Genomic DNA, 22,880 nt, shown 5'->3' on the forward strand with positions numbered 1-22,880 from the left:
ATGTTCATAAAATTAAATTATGATACTATACATAATTTTTTTTTAAATTACTTTAAAAGAAAAAATTAGCCTAAATTTTTTCTTTAATAATCTCAGGCTAAAAAATTTAGGTCATAAGGGTTGGAGTAGAAAAGTTGTTTCTGAGCTAAAACTTAAATTTTTTGGGCTAAAAATTTTAGGTTTTAGCCCAAGGGTTGGAGATGGTCTAAGGGCTTGTTTGGTATCTTATTTGAAAATTTTTATCATTTCTCAAAACATTTCTTAAGAACATTTATTGAAAATAGTTTTCTTTAAAACTCAAAAACTTGATTGGTTTGCGATTTAAAAATTTTAAATCTTACAACTTAAACTAGACAAAGATATCTAAAAAGATGGGGTCGCAGGAGAGGGAGAAAGAGGAGAGAAGGAAAGAAAGTAAGAGATGATTGAGTCAAAGAGAAAGAAGAGAAATGATCAGATGAGATAGAGAGGAAGATGAGTGAGAGAAAGAACCGAGAGAATGAAGAGAGTGGATTGGAGGAGAGACAAAAAAAGTACAAAATAAAAAATAAAAATGAGGAGATAGAATGAAGAAAAGATAGAGAGATAGATTTGGAGTGAGAGGGGAGGAGGGAGAGAAAAGAAAGAAGTGAGTTTAAGTTTAAAAACTTCAAAAACTCACTTTTTATGTTTTTAGATAATAAACTATATTTTTGAGTTAGTCTTGAGTTCAGTTTTTGAAAATAGTTCTACCAAACAAGTTTTTAAGGTCTAAAACTTGAAAATTGTTTTTGAGTTTAAAAAATTAGATTTAAGTAGAGTACCAAACAAGCTCTAAAGTTTTTAAACTTTTTATAAGAGAAATTTTTTCCATATCCGTATTCAAACAAGTATTTTACTGTGTTATAAAATAAATGAAAGGATACAAAAAGTTATATCATTTCCTCTATTTTCATGACATGTGAAGTATTTTTTATATTGAAAGAAAAAAAATATATCGATAGGTAATGGTCAAAGTAAAAGTACCCTTCTGAAATCAATTTCATGAACACACTGCACACGTGTTAGTGTTAGTGCTATTAATGGGGTAAAGATAGAAGGATTAAATTAATGTGGGAAAAAATATCAAGTCAATGAGCTTATAAGCCAACCCGATAGTACCAAATGAATGAGGCCTGACCGCTCCATGGTATCGTTTGACTATCAGCTAAGAAGTTTACAAAGAAACATAAAGATTGTCAGACCAAGTGTTCGGGGTGGTATTCTGTTGACAGCTCAGGGCTGAGCAAAGCACTCGACACGCATTCGATTAGGAAACATTGCAACTAGGAGCCAACGTCACTTCACTTCCACGTGTTACTTAGATAGTGGAAGAATAATTTGTTGGTTGGATTTGTGTGTTTTGACCATCCAATGCGAGAACAGCGGAATACTCTAGTGCCAAGACTTTGTGAGACTTTTTGGCTCACAAAAGGCCTATGTGAAGACTAACGAGGAGCAAGTACCTCTTATAGTCATCGAATGGAACGATACACTATTACCGAACGTTTCTAATAACCTATGTCATATAAATACGAAGAATTACAATAGACATAACTCAGTTTTAAGAGTGAACAACTTCAATATCATTGTCCGTTACTTAAAGTCGTGATCTCAAATCCCATCAAAAGTTGGTCACACTGATCTTTGTTGACCTCCTAATTTTGAACGTCAACAAACAAAATTGCTGTTTTCTTCTCAACCCTAGAACTAATCGTTAGTGTTGGGCACAAACTATCAAAGAAACATAAACATATCTTAGCCACAGTAGTAGTGATTTTTAATTTTAAATAAAGTTTCTACTTTAGGTGGCCTCTCTCAAGCCTCAAGTACAATGAATGGGAATGATTTTCCAAGTCATCTTCTTTTAACAACTAAATTTTCTCTGGGATTCTTCTCGACTCTCGAAGACCTACAAACAAGGCATCCGAAAATGATTCCTGCTAATAAATATATTATTTTTATTCTCGACTGTTCCTGCGGGGATGTGATCGTGTAATTATAATATGATTTCAAAGCCTTTTCTTGAAGTAATTGTGATTAGTTTACTCTAATTCATTGCTAGGGTGTCCTATATACCGTCCTACCCGTCGTCCTTTTCATTGTCATCGTCGATATAATTGTTGATCGTCAATTAAATATTGTCTCGATAGAGGTAGATTATTTGTCTTCCTGTTTGGATGCCCTTCTCATCTTTTTCTATTTGTGCGATCATGATTAAATCATGTCAATATTTTATATTTATATTATTTTTTGTCTTATTATTTCTATAAAAAAATCAATATAAAATGTTAACGTGACTTAACAGTAAACGCACAAATAAAAAAAGATGGGAAGAGCACCTAAACAGGAGGGCAGACAATCTCCTCCTATCTTGATCCTTCTAATAAGGTCTTTGGACTGACTAAATTATAATATGTATATGATTGGCACTTTTTCGTCGAGTAGACCATAGATTAGACACCCCTATGCACCTTTTGTTTATGATAAGGTTTTGATTTGGTACAATGGGAGTTTCGATTACCTTCGTTTAAGAACATCTTCAATGAAAGAAGTTAAACTTGGAGAGCTGAGTTGGTTTAGCTCTTCCTTTGCATCTTTAATGTGAATAGTTGAGTTCCCTCACTCCCAGATGAATGTGCACATTTTTTAGCAATTTTATATCACGTTTGCACCAATTGTTTTCTATGTTGAAAAATTTATATGCAATCAGAAAGTTAAAGCGACATTATCCGAAGTTTATTATGCATTATTTTTTATTACTCACATGATATTGCATAATTGATTTGTAATACCGTTATTTTTACATGTAATTTTTTTTTCTTTCTAAATACTTGTCAAGAAAATGATAAAAGTGATAAGTTAATAGGCTCACCTTGTCACATAAGATGATTTAACTGAAATTTTAACAAAGCTAACGAAATGAGACAAAAAATTGACATTTAGAGGATTAAGTGAGACGTTTTGAATTTTAAGTAACAAAGTGAGATTATAATTGAGTTTCAAGGGACATTGATGTAAATAAGCCTTAATAATTATTCTCAACAACAGAAAACCTTAGGCCTTTTGGGTAACTTGGAATTTTATTTATGAAAAAAAAAAAAAGCGATATTATCTAGGGGGAGGAGGTTGAGCTTAGCTTAGAAACGGAAAATTGACAACTAACAATGAGATTGGTCATTCAGTACTACGATCTAGTGGTATACCTCTTCACTTAAAAGTGAGAGGTCTTAAGTTTGAATTTCGTGGATGGCGAATTCGATACTAAATTAGGTTGTCAATTGTGTGGTTTAGCTGAACTTCCCCTCCCCTTAATATAAAAATATCGATATCGATGTATTCAAAAAAAAAAAAAAAAAAAAAACAGTGAGGTCGGCGGATACGTGGATTTTCGTGGACGGTGGAGATTGCATCATGCATCTTCTAATTATTTTATTTCTCTCTTTCTGATGAATTAATAAACAAACACAGGGGTTACTAATTTTAATTTATTTGTAGGTTTAGTCCTCAATTTTTAATGTATCCTTGATTAACCAGTCAGCGGAGATCACGAAAGAATCCTTCTCCACTAATCACACATGTCTGTTTTGGTTTTTGGTCAGAATCACGCATGTTTCTTTATGTATAGAACAATATTTTACTACTCAAAAGATGAGTATGAGTTTTTATTCAATACTATTCGTCGCCAATTTATAGAACTAAAGTCGTTTAGTCATCAAATTGTATAAAAATAGATGAACAAAATTGATAAAAACATTACGAATGATCTGTGTATTTGCTATAAAATTATTTTTATGGTTAAAATTGGAGTTCATGCACATAATTTCTTGGATATGGATCGTTACTAATATTTTTTTTTTAAAGTTTTTTACATCAGCAATACTTTACATTAAATTATCTAAATTACAACAAAATATTCAATAATTAGGTGTAAAAGGTGAAGTACATTGTCGTGTCTCTAATCAACTTCATGAAGTTCAAACATGCTGGTCACTGTCACTAATTATTAATGTGGTTAATTCCAACCAAAAATAGAAGAAGATTTGGCTTTTGTTATCATACATCCTCTTTTCTTTATTTTTAATTACTATTTTTTCCTTATCAACGTGCTAATCATCTCTTTAGCAAGATATGTAAATGTGACCTTTACCTGTTTAATAATTTTATATTGATTACTACCAATAAAGCGGCATGGCTTTATCAACAGTACAGATAATTATTTTAAACTTAATTAACTAACAAATTGATCAAACCATATTATTTTGCCAATAAATCAATTTATTTGTAATGCAAATAAAAGAAATTATATGGGTCTAAGTGTTATAAACAATATTCTACACTAATCTATACGATGAGGGAGAAAAGTTTGAACTCGGAATGCAATGAGCAATCCATCACCTACAAATGAGGGTCATCTTCAATCATCAAAGGCTAAACGTAACCCTTGACTATGTTTTAGCCCTATAAACGTTTTATATTTTACAGACTAATTTAGGGCTAATTTTTTTTCATCTCAAACCATGCGGTGCTTTATTTTATTCCTCCTTCATATTTTATAACTTTTTTAGGCCAAACTTAGTCTACTCCGAGGCTACATATTACCTGCCTTGTGACCAAACTAATCATGATTTTGTTAGCCCGAATTCCTTTAGCCCTGTGGTTGGATACTGATCCTTACAATTTTTTATGGCTAAATGTGGCTTATAGTCTTTAGCTCGAGAGGACCTAATTATATATTAATTCAATAATTATCTTATAAATAATCAAATGTATCAATCGCACATTAATGTTAGGAAAATAGGTTTCTTAACTCGAAAGAGTAAAATGATGACCATACGCTCGAAACTAGCTAGTGGCGATGGGCCATGCGTGGCCATATATATTCTGACTAAGACAGGCTGAGCCACAGCTCTAATGGTTATGTAATGTAATGCATGCATCGAAAATTCGAAAAGGTCAAAGAAACTTTCATATTCATTAGGACTAGGATCGGGGTTGAGTTGGATTTTATATCAAGTAGGATGGACAGCAACTCGTAATTTCGTACGCAAACTATATTTATTGGTTAATAGTTTCCTCTGTATTGGAGAACAACTTACATATTACAGATATACTATTAACGTGACATTTTATTTTAATACCTACAATATTTTGTATAAATTTTCTCAACATAGAGTTATATTATTAGCACAGAATGATAATGAATGCGTACTCATATCACAAAAGTCGTAATCATATTATCACAAAAGTCCTTCTCCTCGTATTGTCAAGATCTCATGCAAGAAGATCCAAAGTACATATGATGAGAAACCACATGGATGAACATGCATGATTAGGCTTTGCAGTTGGCAATTTGGCATGCACCACCTGCACTTTCCCCTTATTTTTCACGTGGAGTGGGAGATGTAATTTACATCAATCTAATCAGGGTTTCGTGTGGTTGTTTTGACGTATTGGTGTATCAGATTCATTTAATGTGTAAAATTAAATGAGGGCTCATTGTGATGGTGGGGGAAGTACTTCTAATCAATCATACAATGTAAACTGTGTTAAAAACTTAAATTAAGTATAGTTTATTTAAGATGCCAGTACTTTAATGTTTTTGTTTCATGCAAGTTACCGTCGGATAAAAGAGAGGTTCGAATTCAAGTGTGGAGCGCTTGGCTCCTTGCCTTCTCCAGGTAATGCTAGAGAGATAATATTTGAAGACAAAATTTAGAAACTAAATTATATGTCATCAATAAAAATAAATACGTTTATCAACGTTTAAGTAATAAATCAATCATCAATTTCTGTATTTTTTAGTTTCCAAAATTTTATTTACAACCGTGGCCTCCAGTCAATCAGTCTTATCCTATTTCACAGTTGGCCTGCTTCCTTCCTCATCCAATCACAAAACTGAAACAAAACAAAAGAAAGCGAAGAAAAGAAGTGAGAGGCCTGAAGGTTGCAACTTGCAATCGTAAAGTCGCCCCTTCACAGACACCCACCCCTCCCTCCCTGCTGCCTGCTGTCCTCCCTCTCTTCCCCACACATACTTCCCAGTACATTCACTGTATACCCTCCTTTTCCCCTACTTTTTAGTTTCCCCCCCACCCATTGCCTTTGCCCTTTTGATTTCCTTCCCTTTTTAACCCTATGTATTTACCAAATTGCCATGCCCACTGCCCAATATCTCTCTCTCTCTCTCTCTCTCTCTCTCTCTCTATATATATAATATAATATATATATATACACACACACACATAGCTGTATATTATATCTCACCTTCACAACATTCACAACCACTTTCCCTCTCACTTCATATATGTACATCCACCATGGAAAGACGCTTGAGAACTAAGCTAACATCATATATATAACATATATGTATCTATAGACTATATTGTTGCTATATACAGAGAGAGAGAGAGAGAGAGAGAGAGAGAGAGAGATCATAATCCATTAATTTAGTATGGGGTTACAAAGCCAGCTGAACGACGTCTCATCCGACTCCATCCCACTCCTACTCATCGCACTCATCGCCAGTTCCATCAACCACCTCCGCTCCTCCCTCCTCACCCTCCTTCATTTTCTGGGCCTCAGCCCCCATCCCGGTCCAGGCACAGACTACGACGAAGGCGATATTGCGGGCCCGACCGTGGGCTCGGGACTCGCGGGTCCCGATAACCTGTCCGACCAACTCGCCATCAACCGCCAGTTATCCTATCCATACGACCGTGACGACGCCGTTGCCACCGCACGGGATTGCGATTGCGTGGTGTGCTTGTGCACCTTAAGGGATGGGGAGCAGGTCCGCATGCTCCAGTGCCGCCACGTGTTCCACAAGCACTGCTTCGACTCCTGCCTCAACCACCTCAACTTCAATTGCCCTCTCTGCCGCTCTCCCGTCGTAAACCTCGACGGCGGCGCGCTCCCGCGCTCCCGACTCTCCCGCGACCTCCGCCACTGGCTTTCCATCCGCTGAGAATCAATGGAGATAACATCATAAATATATGATCACATGGTGTCCACTTATATCCGCCCATCCGCCGGCGGTTTCTTCTTTTTTTCCTTCTCTGCTTTTTCCATTTTTTTTTTTTTTTTGATATTTTAGAGAGTTGTTGGCCATGGATTGTTTGGTCCTTCTAACTTCTTCTTTTTTCTTTTCTTTTTTTTAACTCTCTGGGTTTTTTTTTTTTTTTTTCTAGACTGTAAATTTTTGGTGTGCTAATTAAATAAGGAAGAGGGATGTTTTTGTATTTACCGCCATTTTTAATATATTTTATGATGCATGTTAAGATTAGAAATTTAAAAAGGTTACTAAATGGTAAATAAAAGTGGGGAATTATATGATAATTTGGGTTTTACTAGTTCTATGTTCGTGTAAATATAAAAATTAAAAAAAAAAAAGAAGAAAAATATATAGAAAAGAGAGAAGTCATAGTGTGTGTAAATATAAAAATTAAGAAAAAGAAAAATATATGAAAAATAGAGAAGTTGAAGAGAAATGTGAAAAAAAGAAGAGGGAGAGAAAATGTGGGTTATGTTTTCTTTTTAGATACTTGTACTATCATTTGTATCATTATGTAGGGCTTATCAACGTATCTAAATTTTATCTCTATTAGAAAGATGATACAAATAGATAGTAAAAGTAATATTTTTATTTATTTTTAATTATATATGCTAAGTGACATAAAACAGAAAAAAAAAAGAAAAGGATTGGGCTGTTAAATAATTGCAAAGCCCAAACATATAATTGTTCTACTTCCTGCGGAGAAATCTAAAACATCAAGTACCCTTTTCGTCTAAAGGGACATCCATCTGGCTGCGAAGATCCTGACGACGAGTGTTCTTGCGAACGTGAACGGACAAACCATCTTAGAAATTATCCGGGGAAAATACTACGTGCACAACATCTCATATGACGATTAAATCCTCCGTTTGGTCGACGTCAACTTTGCCTACGGATCCTGCAGCCTTCCGTCTGGAACTGTCGAAACAGGCGACGGGAATGTCAAGGATTTTCAGTTCCAAGGAGCTGTGATACCATACTAGTCGATTTCGAATCGTCAAGTGCTTCAAAAACATCAGCGGCCTGCCAACAGCTGCTAATTACACAAGAGTTCGATGTTTGGCTGCCACAAATGAGAACTACTTCTATGCGGTTTATGTCCCTGAGTATTATTATCGTCCTCAACCGTCGTGCTCGCTTGTTGCAATGGCTCTTGTAGATTATCATCCGGACATGAAGTTCACTTCGTACGAAGCCGTCATGAAACTATTGTAGGCAGGGTTTGATATTGGATGTTCGGTTGAGTGGAGGGACTGCTTCTTGGCTGGTAAGAGTTGCGGAGTACGTTCATGGCATACTAAGCCACGCACCTATGTATGTTCACAGGGTTAGTATTGTTGGAAATTTTGAGTAGAATTTCATTGTCTCACATTGCTCACCATTAAAAGGCCCCCTCACTTTATAAGGCTTTGTCGCTTAAAAGAAAGTGATTGGAGTGATGGACCATGAACAATAAAATTGGGCTTACCCTTGAGGTTGGGCTTTGGGATGTATTAATTATCAAAAGATGGGCCTTGGGGCTCGGGCTCTAATAATTAAATTATTTAATTATTTATTTTCGAATTTAATTAATTAATTATTTTTTACCAACAAACTCATCCTTTCAGATGAAGTCTGAAGTGTGGTGAAAGAACACAGAAAGCAAACACCCCTCTGAGAAGATATCTCCCAACATATGCATCCCTTCTCCATACCTATTGCGAACATGCATAATCATATTATATATACATCCATCTGCATGACATTTAGAACAAATAAAAACATAATTCTCCTTCTACAATCCAAAACATTCTTACTGAGAGAACCACAAAGAAAATTCGTCATAAGTTAAGTTTTTCGATGCTGGAATTCTAACTTGATCGTTGAATCCTGGTGAAGCAGACGTTCGTAGAACTACAAGCATTCAGTATGGACGAAATTTCTTTTTCAAGGATATTGCAGTACGTAAGCCTCGATCTTCTATTTATCTGCTTAATTATTATTGCATTCTGTTTATATTCTGTAAAATATTTATTCGCCTTTATTATTAGCCTATATAAGTTTGTTACAGATTGTTGACATATATCCAACAAGTATCACATCCGAAGTATTATAACGTCACGTCACAATGTAACAGTCACACTTAATAATTTATGAAGTATCCATATGCGACTAATTTTGTGTATGCCTAAGTTTATGACCACGCTTAATTTTATGTCTTGCTTATGTAAAGCCAAGCCAGAAATTGTTTTTGAATTAGTTAAAAGTGTTTTCCGACAGGCAAAAATGTTCATTTCACTTGATATTCGTAGGAATCGGTGTGGGAGGTATTCTATTTTTCTATATATACATTATTCATTAATCTGGTTCAAGTTTGCAACTTATAGAAATCATCATTTCTCTGCATTTTCAGCTGTAATTGGTCTGTTGTGTATAATTCTTGTACTGGTGGTTGTTATTCGAAGATGTCATAGAAGCCGAAACGAAGCCCAGAAAAATCTCCAGAATCATAACCAGCAGTCGTCGGCCCCTGCAATCACCAATTCTTGAGCTTAACATTTGTATGTTGATGTGTGTAACTTCCAAAGCTCCTGGGGTGCTCATGCAAATAATTCAGATATTGGGTCAATTTGGGCCTATTGGCAGTTTGGTCTAGTTCTTTGTTTATGGGCCATTGAGCCTTGTACATTTTCCAAATAGGCCTCATTTCATTGGGCCACTTGTTATAAATTGTTTCTCAAAAGACTATAATCTCCTTCCAACATGAAATTGCATATTATAAAAATAGGAATTGTTATTGGCACTCCAAAAATCTCATTCTACATTACAAACTTTATATATTTGAAAAGAAAAATACACTTGTAAGGAGTGTAGAATGAGATTTTTGGAGTGCCAATAACACTTCCCTATAAAAATAACCAGCTAATAAATTAAAAAACTGGGCACACCATGGTCCCAACAATTAAATGGCTCCAATGACAAACAGTCAGCTTGCTCATGAGCTTATCCAATCCAAGACACTAGACATCTTCGGTCTTCAAAATTCAGAATTTCAGATAACGCGTTTATGTCATATGAATATTAGTGAGTTGCACTAGGTTCAAATTTACTCATTTAGTGAGGGGTCTCGCAAATAAAATTTTATTTGAAAGACGTCTTACATAATTTTTTAAAAAAGACCCTATAAAATAGAGGTTTACAATAACAACTATCAAGTTTTATCCTATTAAGTGAAGTCGATTTTATGAATCATAAAATGCACTGGACTCAACTTTGTGTCAAGTATTCCGTTAGCTCCAAGTACTTCATATTTTTTTTACAGTCTCTTTCAGAGTTTTCCTAGATCTTCCTCTACTCTTTTTTTCTTGAGGTTACATTTCATAATCGCAACTCTGATCAAAGCAATTGTAAGTCTCTGGTTCACGTGTCCAAACCATCTTAACTGATTTTCTCTCATCTTATCTTCAATTGCGGTCACTTCTACTTTACCTCAAATATTCTCATCAAACATCTAACGAAGCATTTTTATCTCCGCTACACTCATTTTTTGCATATGTGCTAACACATAAACGATTAACATCTTAAGATACAATGTGGGTGTGGGCTTTACAAAATGCCCTTCAATGATTCCAACCGTTATAGCAGGCAACTTGACAGAGTCATTACTATCTTTAGAAAAAGACAACCCAACTGGACGTCTTTGTGCGGAGAAATAAAAAGAATCAGCTACCCTTTTCGCCTAAAGGGCGATCCACAGCATGTAGCTGGAAAGTTTTGACCCACTCCCCTTCGTTGACTAACAAAGGAACATCAATGGAGATTTCCTTCAAGAAGAAGAAGATAGGGCCATGGCGTTCCAAACTTTGGATAAAAATCAACACGCCTAAACAGTTTTTTGAAATTCCACGAGACTATATATACGTAGAGCTTCATCCCAAATTATTCACCCAAAGTTCTGAATTGCATGATTATTCTGCAAAAGCATATAATATATATCATGAGGACGGTCCAATATACATCTTCTCTTCTCTATTCTCTGCTGATTATGTTATTTTTCGTTCAAATTCAAGCACAACCCAACTGTTCGTCTTCGTGCGGAGAAATAAAAAACATCAGCTACCCTTTTCGCCTAAAGGGCGATCCATCCGGCTGTGGTGACTCCGATTACGAGCTCTCTTGTGTCGACAACAAAGCCATCCTAGAGATATTCCCCGGGAAATACTACGTGCACAATATTTCCTACTATGATCAAACAATCCGGTTGGTCGACGTCAACTTTGCAAACGGAAGCTGCGGCCTTCCGTCTGGTCCTGTCGAAACAACGGACGGCTACGTCCGGGATGTTCGATTCAGGGGATACGGGTTGAACCCAGGAAGTCGTTTCCGGTTCGTCAAGTGCTCAACAAACATCAGCAGCGTGCCGGAAGCTGCTAATCACACAACGGTTCCTTGCTTGACAAGAAACGGGACTTACGTCTACGCCGTTTATGATGGCGATTACTCGTATTATGAACCTCAAAAGTCATGCTCTGTCATTTCGTTGGCTCCTGTCGATCTTCGTAAAGATGTTGCGAAGTTCAATTCTTATGAGGCCGTCATGGAACTACTGAAAGCTGGCTTTGAAATTGGATGGTCAGTTAAGTGCAGAGATTGCTCTTTGGCTGGTAAACAATGCGTAGTAAAATCAATGGATAAACCACTCATCTATATCTGTGCAAAAGGTCGGTTCCTACATTACCTTTTAAGTGGTTTAAATTCGTCTGTTAAATTTCCTAAAATTCTTCAAAGCATGTTTTACCGTTAATTACGCAATTTATTTTCACAGTTCGAATTCGTAACATATGATCAATTGCACTTTATGTCTCTTGATTATGTTTTCTCTTCCCTAACGTTGCACTTTTTTTTTAATGCAGAATACAAAGAACTGACAAGAGCTGAAGGAAACTGGATAATTGCTGCAATCGTTGTGGGAGGTAGTATTACTATCGTATTTGTACATACATACATACATTGACAAAGTTGTTATTTTTTTTTCCCCTTTTTTATTCCGTTCCGATTTGCAACTGATAAAAATCTTGTTCCTGCATTTTCAGGTCTGATTGCTCTGGGAGTTATCATTGGTATAATTGTAGTTGTCATCCGAAGATGTCGGAGAAGACCAAATGCAGCAGATAACACGAACAAGAATCTGCAGAATCGGATTGATGCTTGAGCCAACAATCAGAAATTCTTGGATGCGTGAATTCCTTAAAAATTATTTCCTTTTTTTTTGTAATGCATTTTAAAGAATGTAGCTCGATTTTTCCGTTTCTTTTTTGGATGTATAATTCAGTAAATTACTAAGTGTAATTCCAAATTATTTCGGAAATTACCAGGAGAAATAAATCAAATGTGAATTTTGGCCTGTAATCGGATACGTGAATTCCATCATTTGTTATGTTTGATATAAAGATTACACGTGGACACTTAGTACTACAATTTAATGATATTCTTCTTCACTTGTACGTAAGAGGTCTCAGATTCGATTTTCGTCAAAACCAAATTTGAACCACATTATTGCTAGTCATTGTGGCACATAGCCCACTCCCACACTCTCTTAGTATAGATAATATTGTTGGTTCAAAAAAAAAAAATACACGTGAAATATCTTAAATTTCCTTATATATATATATATATCACCTACTGCTGTAAAAATCTTAGCATTAGGCGACTGACCACCGTCCCGATTAATTTTTAGATGTTTGAAAACTAAGAAAGAGCGCATAGACCTGCCTAGGTGCCCGTCTAGCCCGCCTAAGTCGCGACTCTCATCTAAGCAGAAAACAGATAACTTTCATTTTGCATTTAATTTTTTCAATAAATTATGAGAGACTTGTTAAATACTTGAATGAACGTTCATTATATGGTTGTTTTCAATATGTTCTCATATTTTTTAATTTATGTGTTAATTTATTTTTTGGTCAAACTAGAAACTTTCATTAATTACAAAAACTATTACATGAAATAACAAGCCCAAAGACAATCCAAATAAAAGAATAACCCATAAGAAATTACAACAGAAATGCCCAAAAAAACAAGCCCACAACAACAAAAACCCTGGATTTGGAAGACTACTGCCTCCACCATAGCAGTTGCTCCCACCATTGTTGATTAGCCAGCACCATCAAGAGAAAGAGCCCACGAACAAGTTGGATGAAGGGAAAATGAGGGCGAGCAAGCCACCTGCATAAAAAGCGCTCCAATAATCCTACAAATAGTGCTAAAAACACTTTAATAACTACCTAACACCAAAATGCGCCACCGAGAAGAGACGCACGATGGGCCGAATATCAAAGGTCGGCGGTTGAGGATTGACAATGGGTAAAAGCAATGGGGGAAGAAAGGGGCATAAAATCTAGATCTGAGACAAGCTCAGAGAGGTTGAGACAATTTCAAGAAAACTAGAAATTAAGAAGATTACTGGAAACAAGGAAGAGAAAGAAAACAGGAAAATTGAGAAGAGGGGACCATAAACTATTGCAAGGAATGGGGAGGTAGGGGAGAGAAGATGGGAGGGAAGGAGGAGGGTTTGAGGGAGGGGTAGCGGGCTAGATAGGAGAACGAAAAGGAGTAGCAAGGGGGTTGGTTGGGGTCGGTGGTGAAGGTTGGGGACTTTTGGGGGGAAGGGGGGTTGTTTCGTGCAAAAGAGAAAATGGGCTAGAACGGCTTCTAAGAATTTTTTTTTTGTAGTTTTCAATTTATGTATTTCAATATAATTATGTATATTTTTTAATATAAGTGGATATTAATTTATATATTATATAATAAATTTAAAACTGAAAAAAAATGCCTATACCCGTCTATACGTCTAGGCACTAAGCCTCTAACCGCCATCCTAGTAATACCTAGCGCCTTAACCTTGTTATATAACATAAAATATCTTACATACCCGTTTACATATATACCACGTAAATAACATATTCGATAACCAAGATGTTCATCTATTATTTACCTAACATAAGACCATTCTTTTCGGGGAAAAAAAAAATATGACCCATTCTCACTCATTTATTTATTTAAAAATAGAAAAATAAATAATATGTCATGGATTGGCTGACCCTGACCTAATGACTCTTGACCGTTTGATTTTTCAAACACAAATTGCGTCTTTGCTGATTGATCGAAAAGAATAATGAGGGAGAATCGTCTTAAATCCATTATTTTAACAAAACGCGTAGCCCTCCTCCCTCCAAACTATGGCACTTCACGTCTATAGACGCCTTCAAAGTTCATACCCTAATTATCTAACCTGAGAAGAAACGATACAGAGCTAGCAGAAAACTCTGACCAAATCCCACCCATTAACTTGCAGGGGATCAAGTATAAATACAGATCCAACACTTCCTTCCATTATTCCATACATAAGAGGATTACAACTTTGGATTATAGTTAATATCTTGTTAATTTATAAATTCGTTCAAAGATAATACAATGATGAGAGGATTAGAATCGAAAACTGCATCCACTATTCTCTTTTCTGTGCTGATTTTCCTTATTTTCATCAATGAGGAAGCTCGAAGTGACAAAGAATTCTGTTCTTCTGCTTCTTCCTGCGGGGAAATCCGAAACATCAGCTACCCTTTTCGCCTAAAGGGCGATCCGTCAGGCTGCGGCGACCCCGACTACGAACTCTCTTGTGTCAACAACAAAACAATCTTGGAAATTTCTCCAGGAAAATTCTATGTGACAAGCATTTCGTACGATGATCAAACAATCCGTCTGGTTGATGCCAACTTCGCCGATGCCAATGACAGCTGCAGCCTTCCGTCTGGTTCTGTCGTAACAACGGATGGATTTCTCAAAGATATACGATTTAGAGGTGTCTCAGACCCTGATAGCCGTTTCAGATTCGTACACTGCTCAAGAAACATCAGCAGCGTGCCGGAAGCTGCTAATCACACAACAATTTCTTGCTTGACAAGAAACGGGACTTATGTCTACGCTGTTTATGATGGCGAATACTCGTATTATTCTCCTCAACCGTCATGCTCTGTCATTTCGTTGGCTCCTGTCGGTCTTCGTAAAGGTGTTACGAAGTTCAATTCTTATGAGGACGTCATGGAACTATTGAAAGCTGGCTTTGAAGTTGGATGGTCGCTTCAGTGCAGGGATTGCGCTCTGAAAGGTAAACCCTGCGTAGTAACCTCGAGGGTTAAACCAATCACCTACAGGTGTGAAAGAGGTACGTTTTTCGTTCTTAACTTTAGGATTAGTAATTTAATTACACTTTTCAGTTACGTCACTTGATTAATTAGTCGTTTTCTTTTAAATGTTTCACTCTTTTTCTTTTTGTGCAAGTGCAGAGAACAAAGAGCTGACAAGTACTGAAGGAAAATTAATAATTGCGGCAATCGTTGTGGGAGGTATTTTTTACAATTTTATTTGTAAACATTGAAAATCTTGGTAGTTTTTTTTCTTGCCTGTTTCGATTTCGTGGGGATTTGCAACTGATGGAAATATTTTTCCTGCATTTTCAGGTCTAATTGCTCTGGGGGTTGCCATTGCTATATTGGTATTCGTTATCCGAAGATGTCAGAGAAGACGAAATGCAGGGCGAATTAAGTATTAATCCTTGACGCCAACAATCAGCCAGTCTTGAACCACATCACGAACCCTTACCCTATTCACCCTTTATATGTGTGATTAAAAAGTTTGATTCAATTTTTTTCTTTGTTCTTTTTTCGTGTACAAGGAGATTGTAATGTTCTGTATTCAACTTGTATGTGGAATCGAAAACTATTTCGTAACGTTCTAATCCAAGAAGTTGAAAAAGAGTGTGACCGTAACCTTGAAGATTAAGTCGAAAGCTCCTTTAAAGTGACTCGGACTAGAAAGTATAAAGCATTACTTATTTAGATCGAAAGATGTAAGTATTTCAAGAGGAGCAGCGCCTTAATCTATGTCTATAACAATGTGATTCATTAATTAAGCACCTTAATAAACAAATTAGGCCGGTCGAGTACACTGATTAGTGATCGAATCAAGCCAAAGAACTATATAAGTGAGAGGATTGCTTGCCAAACAAGCAAACAGAAAATCCAAGGGATTATATATTTTATCAGCAAATGGTACTGATATCTGCATATTTTAAAAGTAAGACGGCCTAGAATATTTCATAATATTAAAGTTGGTGATGGGTTATGTCATCTAATTAATTAATTAATTAATTTGTGAAATGCTGAAAACTCAGTAGGTTTCAGCCAAAGAGAAAGAGGAAGACAAAACGAAAAAATGAAATCTGTGGGAGGCACAGTGATCGTTCTTTCAAGCTTGCTGTGTCTGCTCCTCCTCTTAGCTCTCATCAAGATTTTTCATAAACTATGGTGGACTCCGATTCGAATACAGAATCTGGTGGCTCTGCAGGGAATCAAAGGCCCTTCTTACCGATTCGTCCATGGAAACACCAAAGAGATCTCCAGCATGCAAGAAGAAGCCATGAGGAGGCCCAAAAGTTTATCACATGACATATTTTCTCAAGTTCAACCTCACATACACTTGTGGACAAAGACATATGGTGAAGAACCTTTTACCAGTCGATAGTTTTCAAATCATTGTTCTAATCTAAATTTGTTTCGTCTTTGACAACAGGAGCAAATTTCCTTCAATGGTATGGTGTTCAAGCCCAATTGATCATCACAGAGCCTGAACTGTGCAAAGAGATACTTACGAATAAAGATAAAGCTTATCCGAAAAGCGAGACGAAAGGCTATGCGAGAAGGCTATTAGGAGATGGACTTGTCGTAAGTGATGGTGAAAAATGGGCTAAAATGAGAAAGTTAGCCAACTATGCCTTCCACGGAGAGATCTTAAAGGTAATATTACTTGTGTGTTGGTTAAGTTAGTTGGTCAAGGTAATGTGCCCGTTCTCTTGCACTCTAGTTTGAATCATTCTCGTCGTACAATAAGCTAGGAGCAAATAGGGAACAAATATGTTAATTGCTTTTGCTAGGGTATGGCTCCAACAATGATAGCTAGTGCTGAGACGATGCTGGAAAATTGGAAAGAACACGACGGCAAAGAGATTGATGTGTTTAAAGAATTTAGGTTGTACACCTCAGAAGTGATTTCCAGGACGGCCTTTGGCAGCAGCTACTTAGAAGGGAAGAACATTTTCGAGAACCTGGAGAAGTTAGCCTACTTATCATTCAAAAATGCGTTCAACCTCAGGTTTCCCGGCATCAGGTAATTACTTCCATTTAACTAAATAACCATGAATTGGAACATTGCACTACTTAGGTTCTGATTTTAATCTGCCCTTGATCAATACTTCAGTAGGTTTATTAAATCCAAGGATGAGATAGAATCAGAAAAGCTTGAGAAAAGTATCCGCAACTCTATCATGGAGATGATCAGGAAACGAGAAGACAAGGCAATGGTTGGAGAAGAAGGCAGCTTTGGTGATGATTTTCTTGGAGTACTCATAAAAGCTCATCATGACGCCGATGAGAACCAGAGAACTTCGATTGATGAGATAGTTGACGAGTGCAAGACATTTTACCTTGGTGGACAAGAAACCACTAGTAGTGGACTTGCTTGGACTGTCTTTCTTCTGGCAATCCATACCGATTGGCAAGAGGAAGCAAGGAAGGAGGTGATCCAAATATTTGGAAAACAAAACCCTAATCTCGATGGCACTGCCAAACTAAAAATTGTAAGAATGTCAACAACTCACTCATTTTCTTGTCTTTGTTGCGGCATATATGTTACCTTGCAGCTCGAGGTTCTGTTTTTTATTCTTTTTCATGATTCATTTTTCGAGCAGATGAATATGATCTTCAACGAGTCGCTAAGGTTATATCCACCGGTAGTTGCCATGGAGAGGAAAATTGGAAGGGAAGTTAGGCTGGGAAAACATGTCCTTCCTGCTAATGTTGAAATAACCATTCCATGCTTAGCCCTTCAGCACGAGCCTCAAATCTGGGGAGAAGATGTGCTACTTTTCAAACCGGAGCGATTCTCGGAAGGTGTTGCTAAGGCTACAAAGAACAACATAGCCGCATTCTTACCATGGGGATTGGGACCTCGAAGTTGTGTGGGATCTAATTTTGCAACCATGGAAACAAAGATTGCTCTGTCGATGATTCTACAACGCTTCTCTTTCACACTTTCCCCAGCCTACATCCACTCGCCCTACCGGCTTCTTACAGTGCGGCCGCAACATGGAGTTCAAGTAATGCTACGCTCGCTCACATGATGATCAATTTATTAACATTGCGCTTTAGGTTACAAATAATGCAAGCTCTGCTTTGAGCTTCAGCCAAAAGGGGAAATAAGATTTACAATGGTGAATAGCCACTATATATTTTTCTTTTCCTGTTTTGCTTTTGGGGAATGTAACGAATAACGATGATGGCTTGTTTCGAACACTGTTGAAAGTACTTTGTTTAGAAGTGTGCTTGCTAGAAGTGATTTTACTAAATTTCGTAGAAATTTTATAAAAAAATCTAAGTGTTCTATGAAAAAGTACTTGAAAGTGCTTCTTTAAGAAGCATGGTATCTGACGCTTCTCTAGAAAATGCTTTTATATATGAGCTAGAAATACGGAATAAGATATCCTTTTCGAAACCCTTCCATCTGAATCCTTCATTCCTATCCATTCACCCAAAATCGAACGGTCAAGAAATAATTCCTTTTTCATCTTCTTCCGTCTTTTTCCATCTTCACTTCTCATGTTCATCTTCTTCCCTCTTCTCCATCTCTTTCTCACAGTCTCTCTCCAGTTTCAGAATTGAAGGATCCGGAAGATCCGAATGAATGAATCCGGAAAGAATCCAAGTCCTAAAAATACTTAATCGAAGGAGTTTTTGTTGTCATGCTAGTAGGCTAGCAGCATGTAAATCATTTTTCGTTGACCATTAGTACAATAGTGGGCCTAAAGCGTTTAATCGTTCACTGCCAAAAACGAAGTCGTTCTGGCCCAAAGAATCGTGGGTCTATATAATTCCCCATACGAAACGGGGAAGGTGTGGTCCAGACTTCAGGCACAGAGACAGATGTTGCATTTGCTTTTTGATTCTTTCAATGATATATTATGAATTATTATCAAAGAAAATTCTTTTTACCATCTTCCTCCTTCCAACAATAATGGGATGTTGGACAAAAAAAATAAAAAAAAAAGCCAATAATGATTGTAAGGACTCGTCTTAAAGTGATTTTGAAATGATTGTAAGAACTTCTTGAAAAAATATTTTTGGTTCCAAAAGAAATTATAAATTTATTTTCAGAATTTATTTGTATTTTTACTGAAAAATTGATTTCAAAAACATTTTTACAAAATAATTTTTAACTATTTTAAAAGCAATTTCAAACGAACCCAACTATAGACAGGGAAAAAAAAGTGTAAATATATAATAATTATATACAATTATATATAATGACGATTTGTCACTGGAGTTTGTTATTATATTATATATAATAAACTATGAATAAATGAATTATGAACGTCGCGAACAATGGCCGATTCTTTTCTTTTTATGGAATGGACAAAAATTCGCATCTAGCTAGCTCGCAGTTTTAACCCTAGATCTGGATTATCATTCTACTACTTAATTTTGGCTAAAACATGAACTTAATTAATGTAATTATTAAAGATTAATTAATTATCAAAGGATCAAAGTGCAGAAAAAAGAAAAGGAAAGCATGGAATTTCACGCTGCCAAGCTTTCACAAAAATCAGATTCTACTTTGAATCAGCATCTAGTTAGAACAAGAGAGATAACACCAAAAACAAAAAGGAAAAGAAGGTTTAATGGGGAGAGACAAAAGATCGAGAAGAAAATTAAAGTTCTCAATTCCATTAATTCTTGATAACAAAGCAAATTACATGATAGGTGTAAGCGATGCATGCCCAGCAGCATTACAAACAAACAAAAACCACTTAATTAATACAGACTGGCTACCTCGTATGCATCTCTTACATCCCATGTTTTATAACATTAAACATGCAAAAAAAGATAAAAATAAAAAGGAGAACTAGTTAAGAGCAAAGACTTACATATTCAAGCACAAAGAGGCCAAAGTCACTAAGTGATAAAAGAAAATTAAAGACCTAAGTTGTTAAGGTAAATTCGGACCGCTACCCTCAATTCCCCGCAATGCAATAATGCCGCTCTCCCGATTCTGCCCGCCACTTGTGTGCTAGCAGGCTAGAAATTCAGGAGAGCGCAATTGCAAAGCTTGTTGTGTATGTTGTTTTTCTGTCACTTTTCATCCATATTTATAACACAACCCTTCTCCGCCGCAGTACTGCCGCTGCCAACCGCCGCCACCTTCATGCCCTCCACACAAGTAGACGAAGTCCCACTGGTGGCAGCTGGCTATCATGGTCGACTTTGCTTCGTAAGTTGTCAATGAGAAAGCTATGTAGTTGATGAGATGAAAATTTTATGGCTAGCAAGAAAGGACTGGAAAGAGAGTGATGAGTGTAGAACTGAGGGGACATGATAGGCCGTATATAAAGACGAGATTGTAAGCCTTTTGTTGAAATATGAGCGTCACATTTCTCTTTTTAGTTATTTTTTTGATAAAATTTCATTTTCGTAAAGTGAGGTCGAAATTCTTGCTCCAAGCTGGTTAAGGGCATGTTTGTGGGGAATGCAAATAACTCCACTAACTCGGTTTCCAAAGCTCTTGGATTTTTCATATTATTCTCTCATGGAGAAGAGCAAAAAAAAGGAGAAAACAAAAAAAGAAAAGTGGAACTGGATGGGGTTGATTTGTCTGTGTGCGTGAACCTGACTTGTTTGCTGCATACAAAAGTTGCAAATTTTCCCATTAAGCTCAAGACAAAAACATCTTAGAAATGTTAAAGGGAATTTCTTAAAAATGAGTTTTTCATGAATTCATCATCTTAAGAAATTTTTTTAATATGACCGGTATACGGGATGATACATCACGTGTAACTATATAAATGGTGAGATATGTGTATTAAAAAGTTAATAACTTAAAAAATAAAAATTTTCACCACTTATATAGAAGCACTTGGTGTACTATCTATGTTTTGGTCACAATGAAAAATTCCTCCATCACTTCATAGTTTAACTTTAATTTCTATGCCAAAATTATAAAATATTGTGCATTAAATCTCTATTATCTTACAATTTAAAGTTAATTCTCGTGACGACGTTATAAAATTATGTAAAAAATATGAGGTAAATTCATAGAGAATTCCAATTTATAGAAAGTCCCTGCACGCTTCTCAAACAAAAAATTAATGGGCAACTTTATGGGTTATTACCATATGGAGGTGGATTGTCTGCCCTTCTATTTCTATACTCTCTTCATGCCCTCCTATTTATATGGTCACAGTTAAACCACGTCAACATTTTATATTCCTATTACTTTTTGTTTTATTATTTCTATAAAAAATTAATATAAAATGTTAACGTGGCTTAATCGTGACCATGCATCACAAGAGGATATGAAGAGAGTATGAAAATGGGAGGACCGACAATCCACCTCCATTACCATATAATTGTGTAGCTAGGGTTAGGGTTTTTGGGTGGATGAGGTGAATGCGTGGTGGGTCATTTGCATAGAATCCTGTGCATGCATGGAATTTCGAAGCAGACAGATGGTCCGGATTTCAGCTAAATCTGACTGTGTCTCAACTGTGCCATGCGAATTATGCAATACGAAGGAAAAGGCCGGATGATTGAGCAATAAGACTCTCTTGTTTTAACGTTTTAAAACGTCAGTTTAATCGTTAATCAATGCAGAAGGATGAAATAATAATAATAATGATGAAGCTAATGAAGAATATAAAGATTAAGTTTAGGCAACGTTAAGATGATCCTTTTTGTAGAGTTATGATTAGCGAGCATGCATATTCCTCTATATGCCCGCATGATCAAACCGGATCACATGATATCTTTTTGGCCATACATGTTTTGATGCTTCAAACTTTAAAGCTAAATCATTATATTTTCAGTGGGTTCAATGATCTCTACCTTTTCAAATCACAAATGTCTTAGATTTTCCTCTTTTCACATTATGTATTGGCAAGGAATCACGGCATGTTTACATGTCTCCAAAATATATAAATACTAGGTTAAATTGTACTGATCAAGGCTATCCACAACTCATTTTTACTTCTAACGCACCGTTCTCAATTTTCGATCATCGAATCATATGAATTGAAAAAGATTAATGTTCAAAATTAATCAGAAATACAAATAGATATGTGAACAACACTATTCTTTTTAAAATATACTTTAGAAATGAGAAATATCAACCAAATTGTCCACTTTCAATTCAACACGTAACATTATACACCATATTAACTTGTAGTCTCTAGATTTCCATAAAAAAATCTCTCAAATTATTGATAGTTTGTCAAAGGGAGATCGTGTGGGTGGTTTGATTGCCTTAAACCAAGAAACAAACAAAGAAAATGAAGCAAAATCACTTTGCCAAGGATACGTCCATGACATGATAAAGCAAAAGTTTATAAAGACGATGCACAAGTCAGCGCTCAGATTCTTTCTCTCACTTTACCCATTATTTTCTCTATTAATTATTTAAAAAAATATATCTGGTGTTTTGAATTGTCATGAACAAATGGATGATACTGTGCAAACCAGTCTACAAGAAGTTGGTGGACTGTCTCCATCTGTGTTTTTTCAGAACATTACCTCAAGCAGCCGTCTGATCCTGATCAAACGACTTGTGTTTTGACAACAATTATGTGTGGTAGTTGTCGTGAAAGTTGACATTCTGATACATCATGGAGCAATAATAAATGGGACCCATTACGCATTTGGAGGTAGGGCCCCATCTCCTGATCGTAGAA

At 36.1% G+C, this 22,880-nt stretch overlaps 3 protein-coding genes and 2 pseudogenes across 4 annotated transcripts; all 5 read left to right on the forward strand.

Moving 5' to 3' along the window:
- Positions 1–6,256: 6,256 nt before the first annotated feature.
- Positions 6,257–7,263, forward strand: LOC137732253 (E3 ubiquitin-protein ligase RHA2A pseudogene; annotated as a pseudogene).
- Positions 7,022–8,561, forward strand: LOC148689812 (uncharacterized; annotated as a pseudogene).
- Positions 8,562–10,938: 2,377 nt separating this feature from the next.
- Positions 10,939–12,460, forward strand: LOC137730495 (LEAF RUST 10 DISEASE-RESISTANCE LOCUS RECEPTOR-LIKE PROTEIN KINASE-like 2.1). The gene is made up of 3 exons (XM_068469484.2): positions 10,939–11,772; positions 11,965–12,024; positions 12,145–12,460. The coding sequence occupies exons 1-3, from the start codon at positions 11,016–11,018 to the stop codon at positions 12,261–12,263; spliced, it is 936 nt and encodes a 311-aa protein (XP_068325585.1). The 5' UTR covers positions 10,939–11,015; the 3' UTR covers positions 12,264–12,460.
- Positions 12,461–14,469: 2,009 nt separating this feature from the next.
- On the forward strand, positions 14,470–15,780 carry LOC137731251 (LEAF RUST 10 DISEASE-RESISTANCE LOCUS RECEPTOR-LIKE PROTEIN KINASE-like 2.1). Its single transcript, XM_088688372.1, has 3 exons — positions 14,470–15,272; positions 15,394–15,453; positions 15,568–15,780. The coding sequence occupies exons 1-3, from the start codon at positions 14,522–14,524 to the stop codon at positions 15,657–15,659; spliced, it is 903 nt and encodes a 300-aa protein (XP_088544498.1). The 5' UTR covers positions 14,470–14,521; the 3' UTR covers positions 15,660–15,780.
- A 493-nt stretch (positions 15,781–16,273) lies between these two features.
- On the forward strand, positions 16,274–18,553 carry LOC137730481 (cytochrome P450 CYP749A22-like). Of its 2 annotated transcripts, none has more exons than XM_068469470.2 (5): positions 16,274–16,604; positions 16,679–16,902; positions 17,040–17,272; positions 17,363–17,741; positions 17,853–18,553. In XM_068469470.2, the coding sequence occupies exons 1-5, from the start codon at positions 16,322–16,324 to the stop codon at positions 18,282–18,284; spliced, it is 1,551 nt and encodes a 516-aa protein (XP_068325571.1). In that variant the 5' UTR covers positions 16,274–16,321; the 3' UTR covers positions 18,285–18,553. The 2 variants fall into 2 exon arrangements, with proteins under 2 accessions (XP_068325571.1, XP_088543216.1); XM_088687090.1 differs by having other exon boundaries at positions 16,297–16,604; positions 17,366–17,741.
- The last annotated feature ends 4,327 nt before the right edge of the window (positions 18,554–22,880 follow it).

Source organism: Pyrus communis, chromosome 16, assembly GCF_041283825.1.
Source record: "Pyrus communis isolate YQ-2024b chromosome 16, ASM4128382v1, whole genome shotgun sequence".
NCBI classification, from domain to species: Eukaryota; Viridiplantae; Streptophyta; class Magnoliopsida; order Rosales; family Rosaceae; genus Pyrus; species Pyrus communis.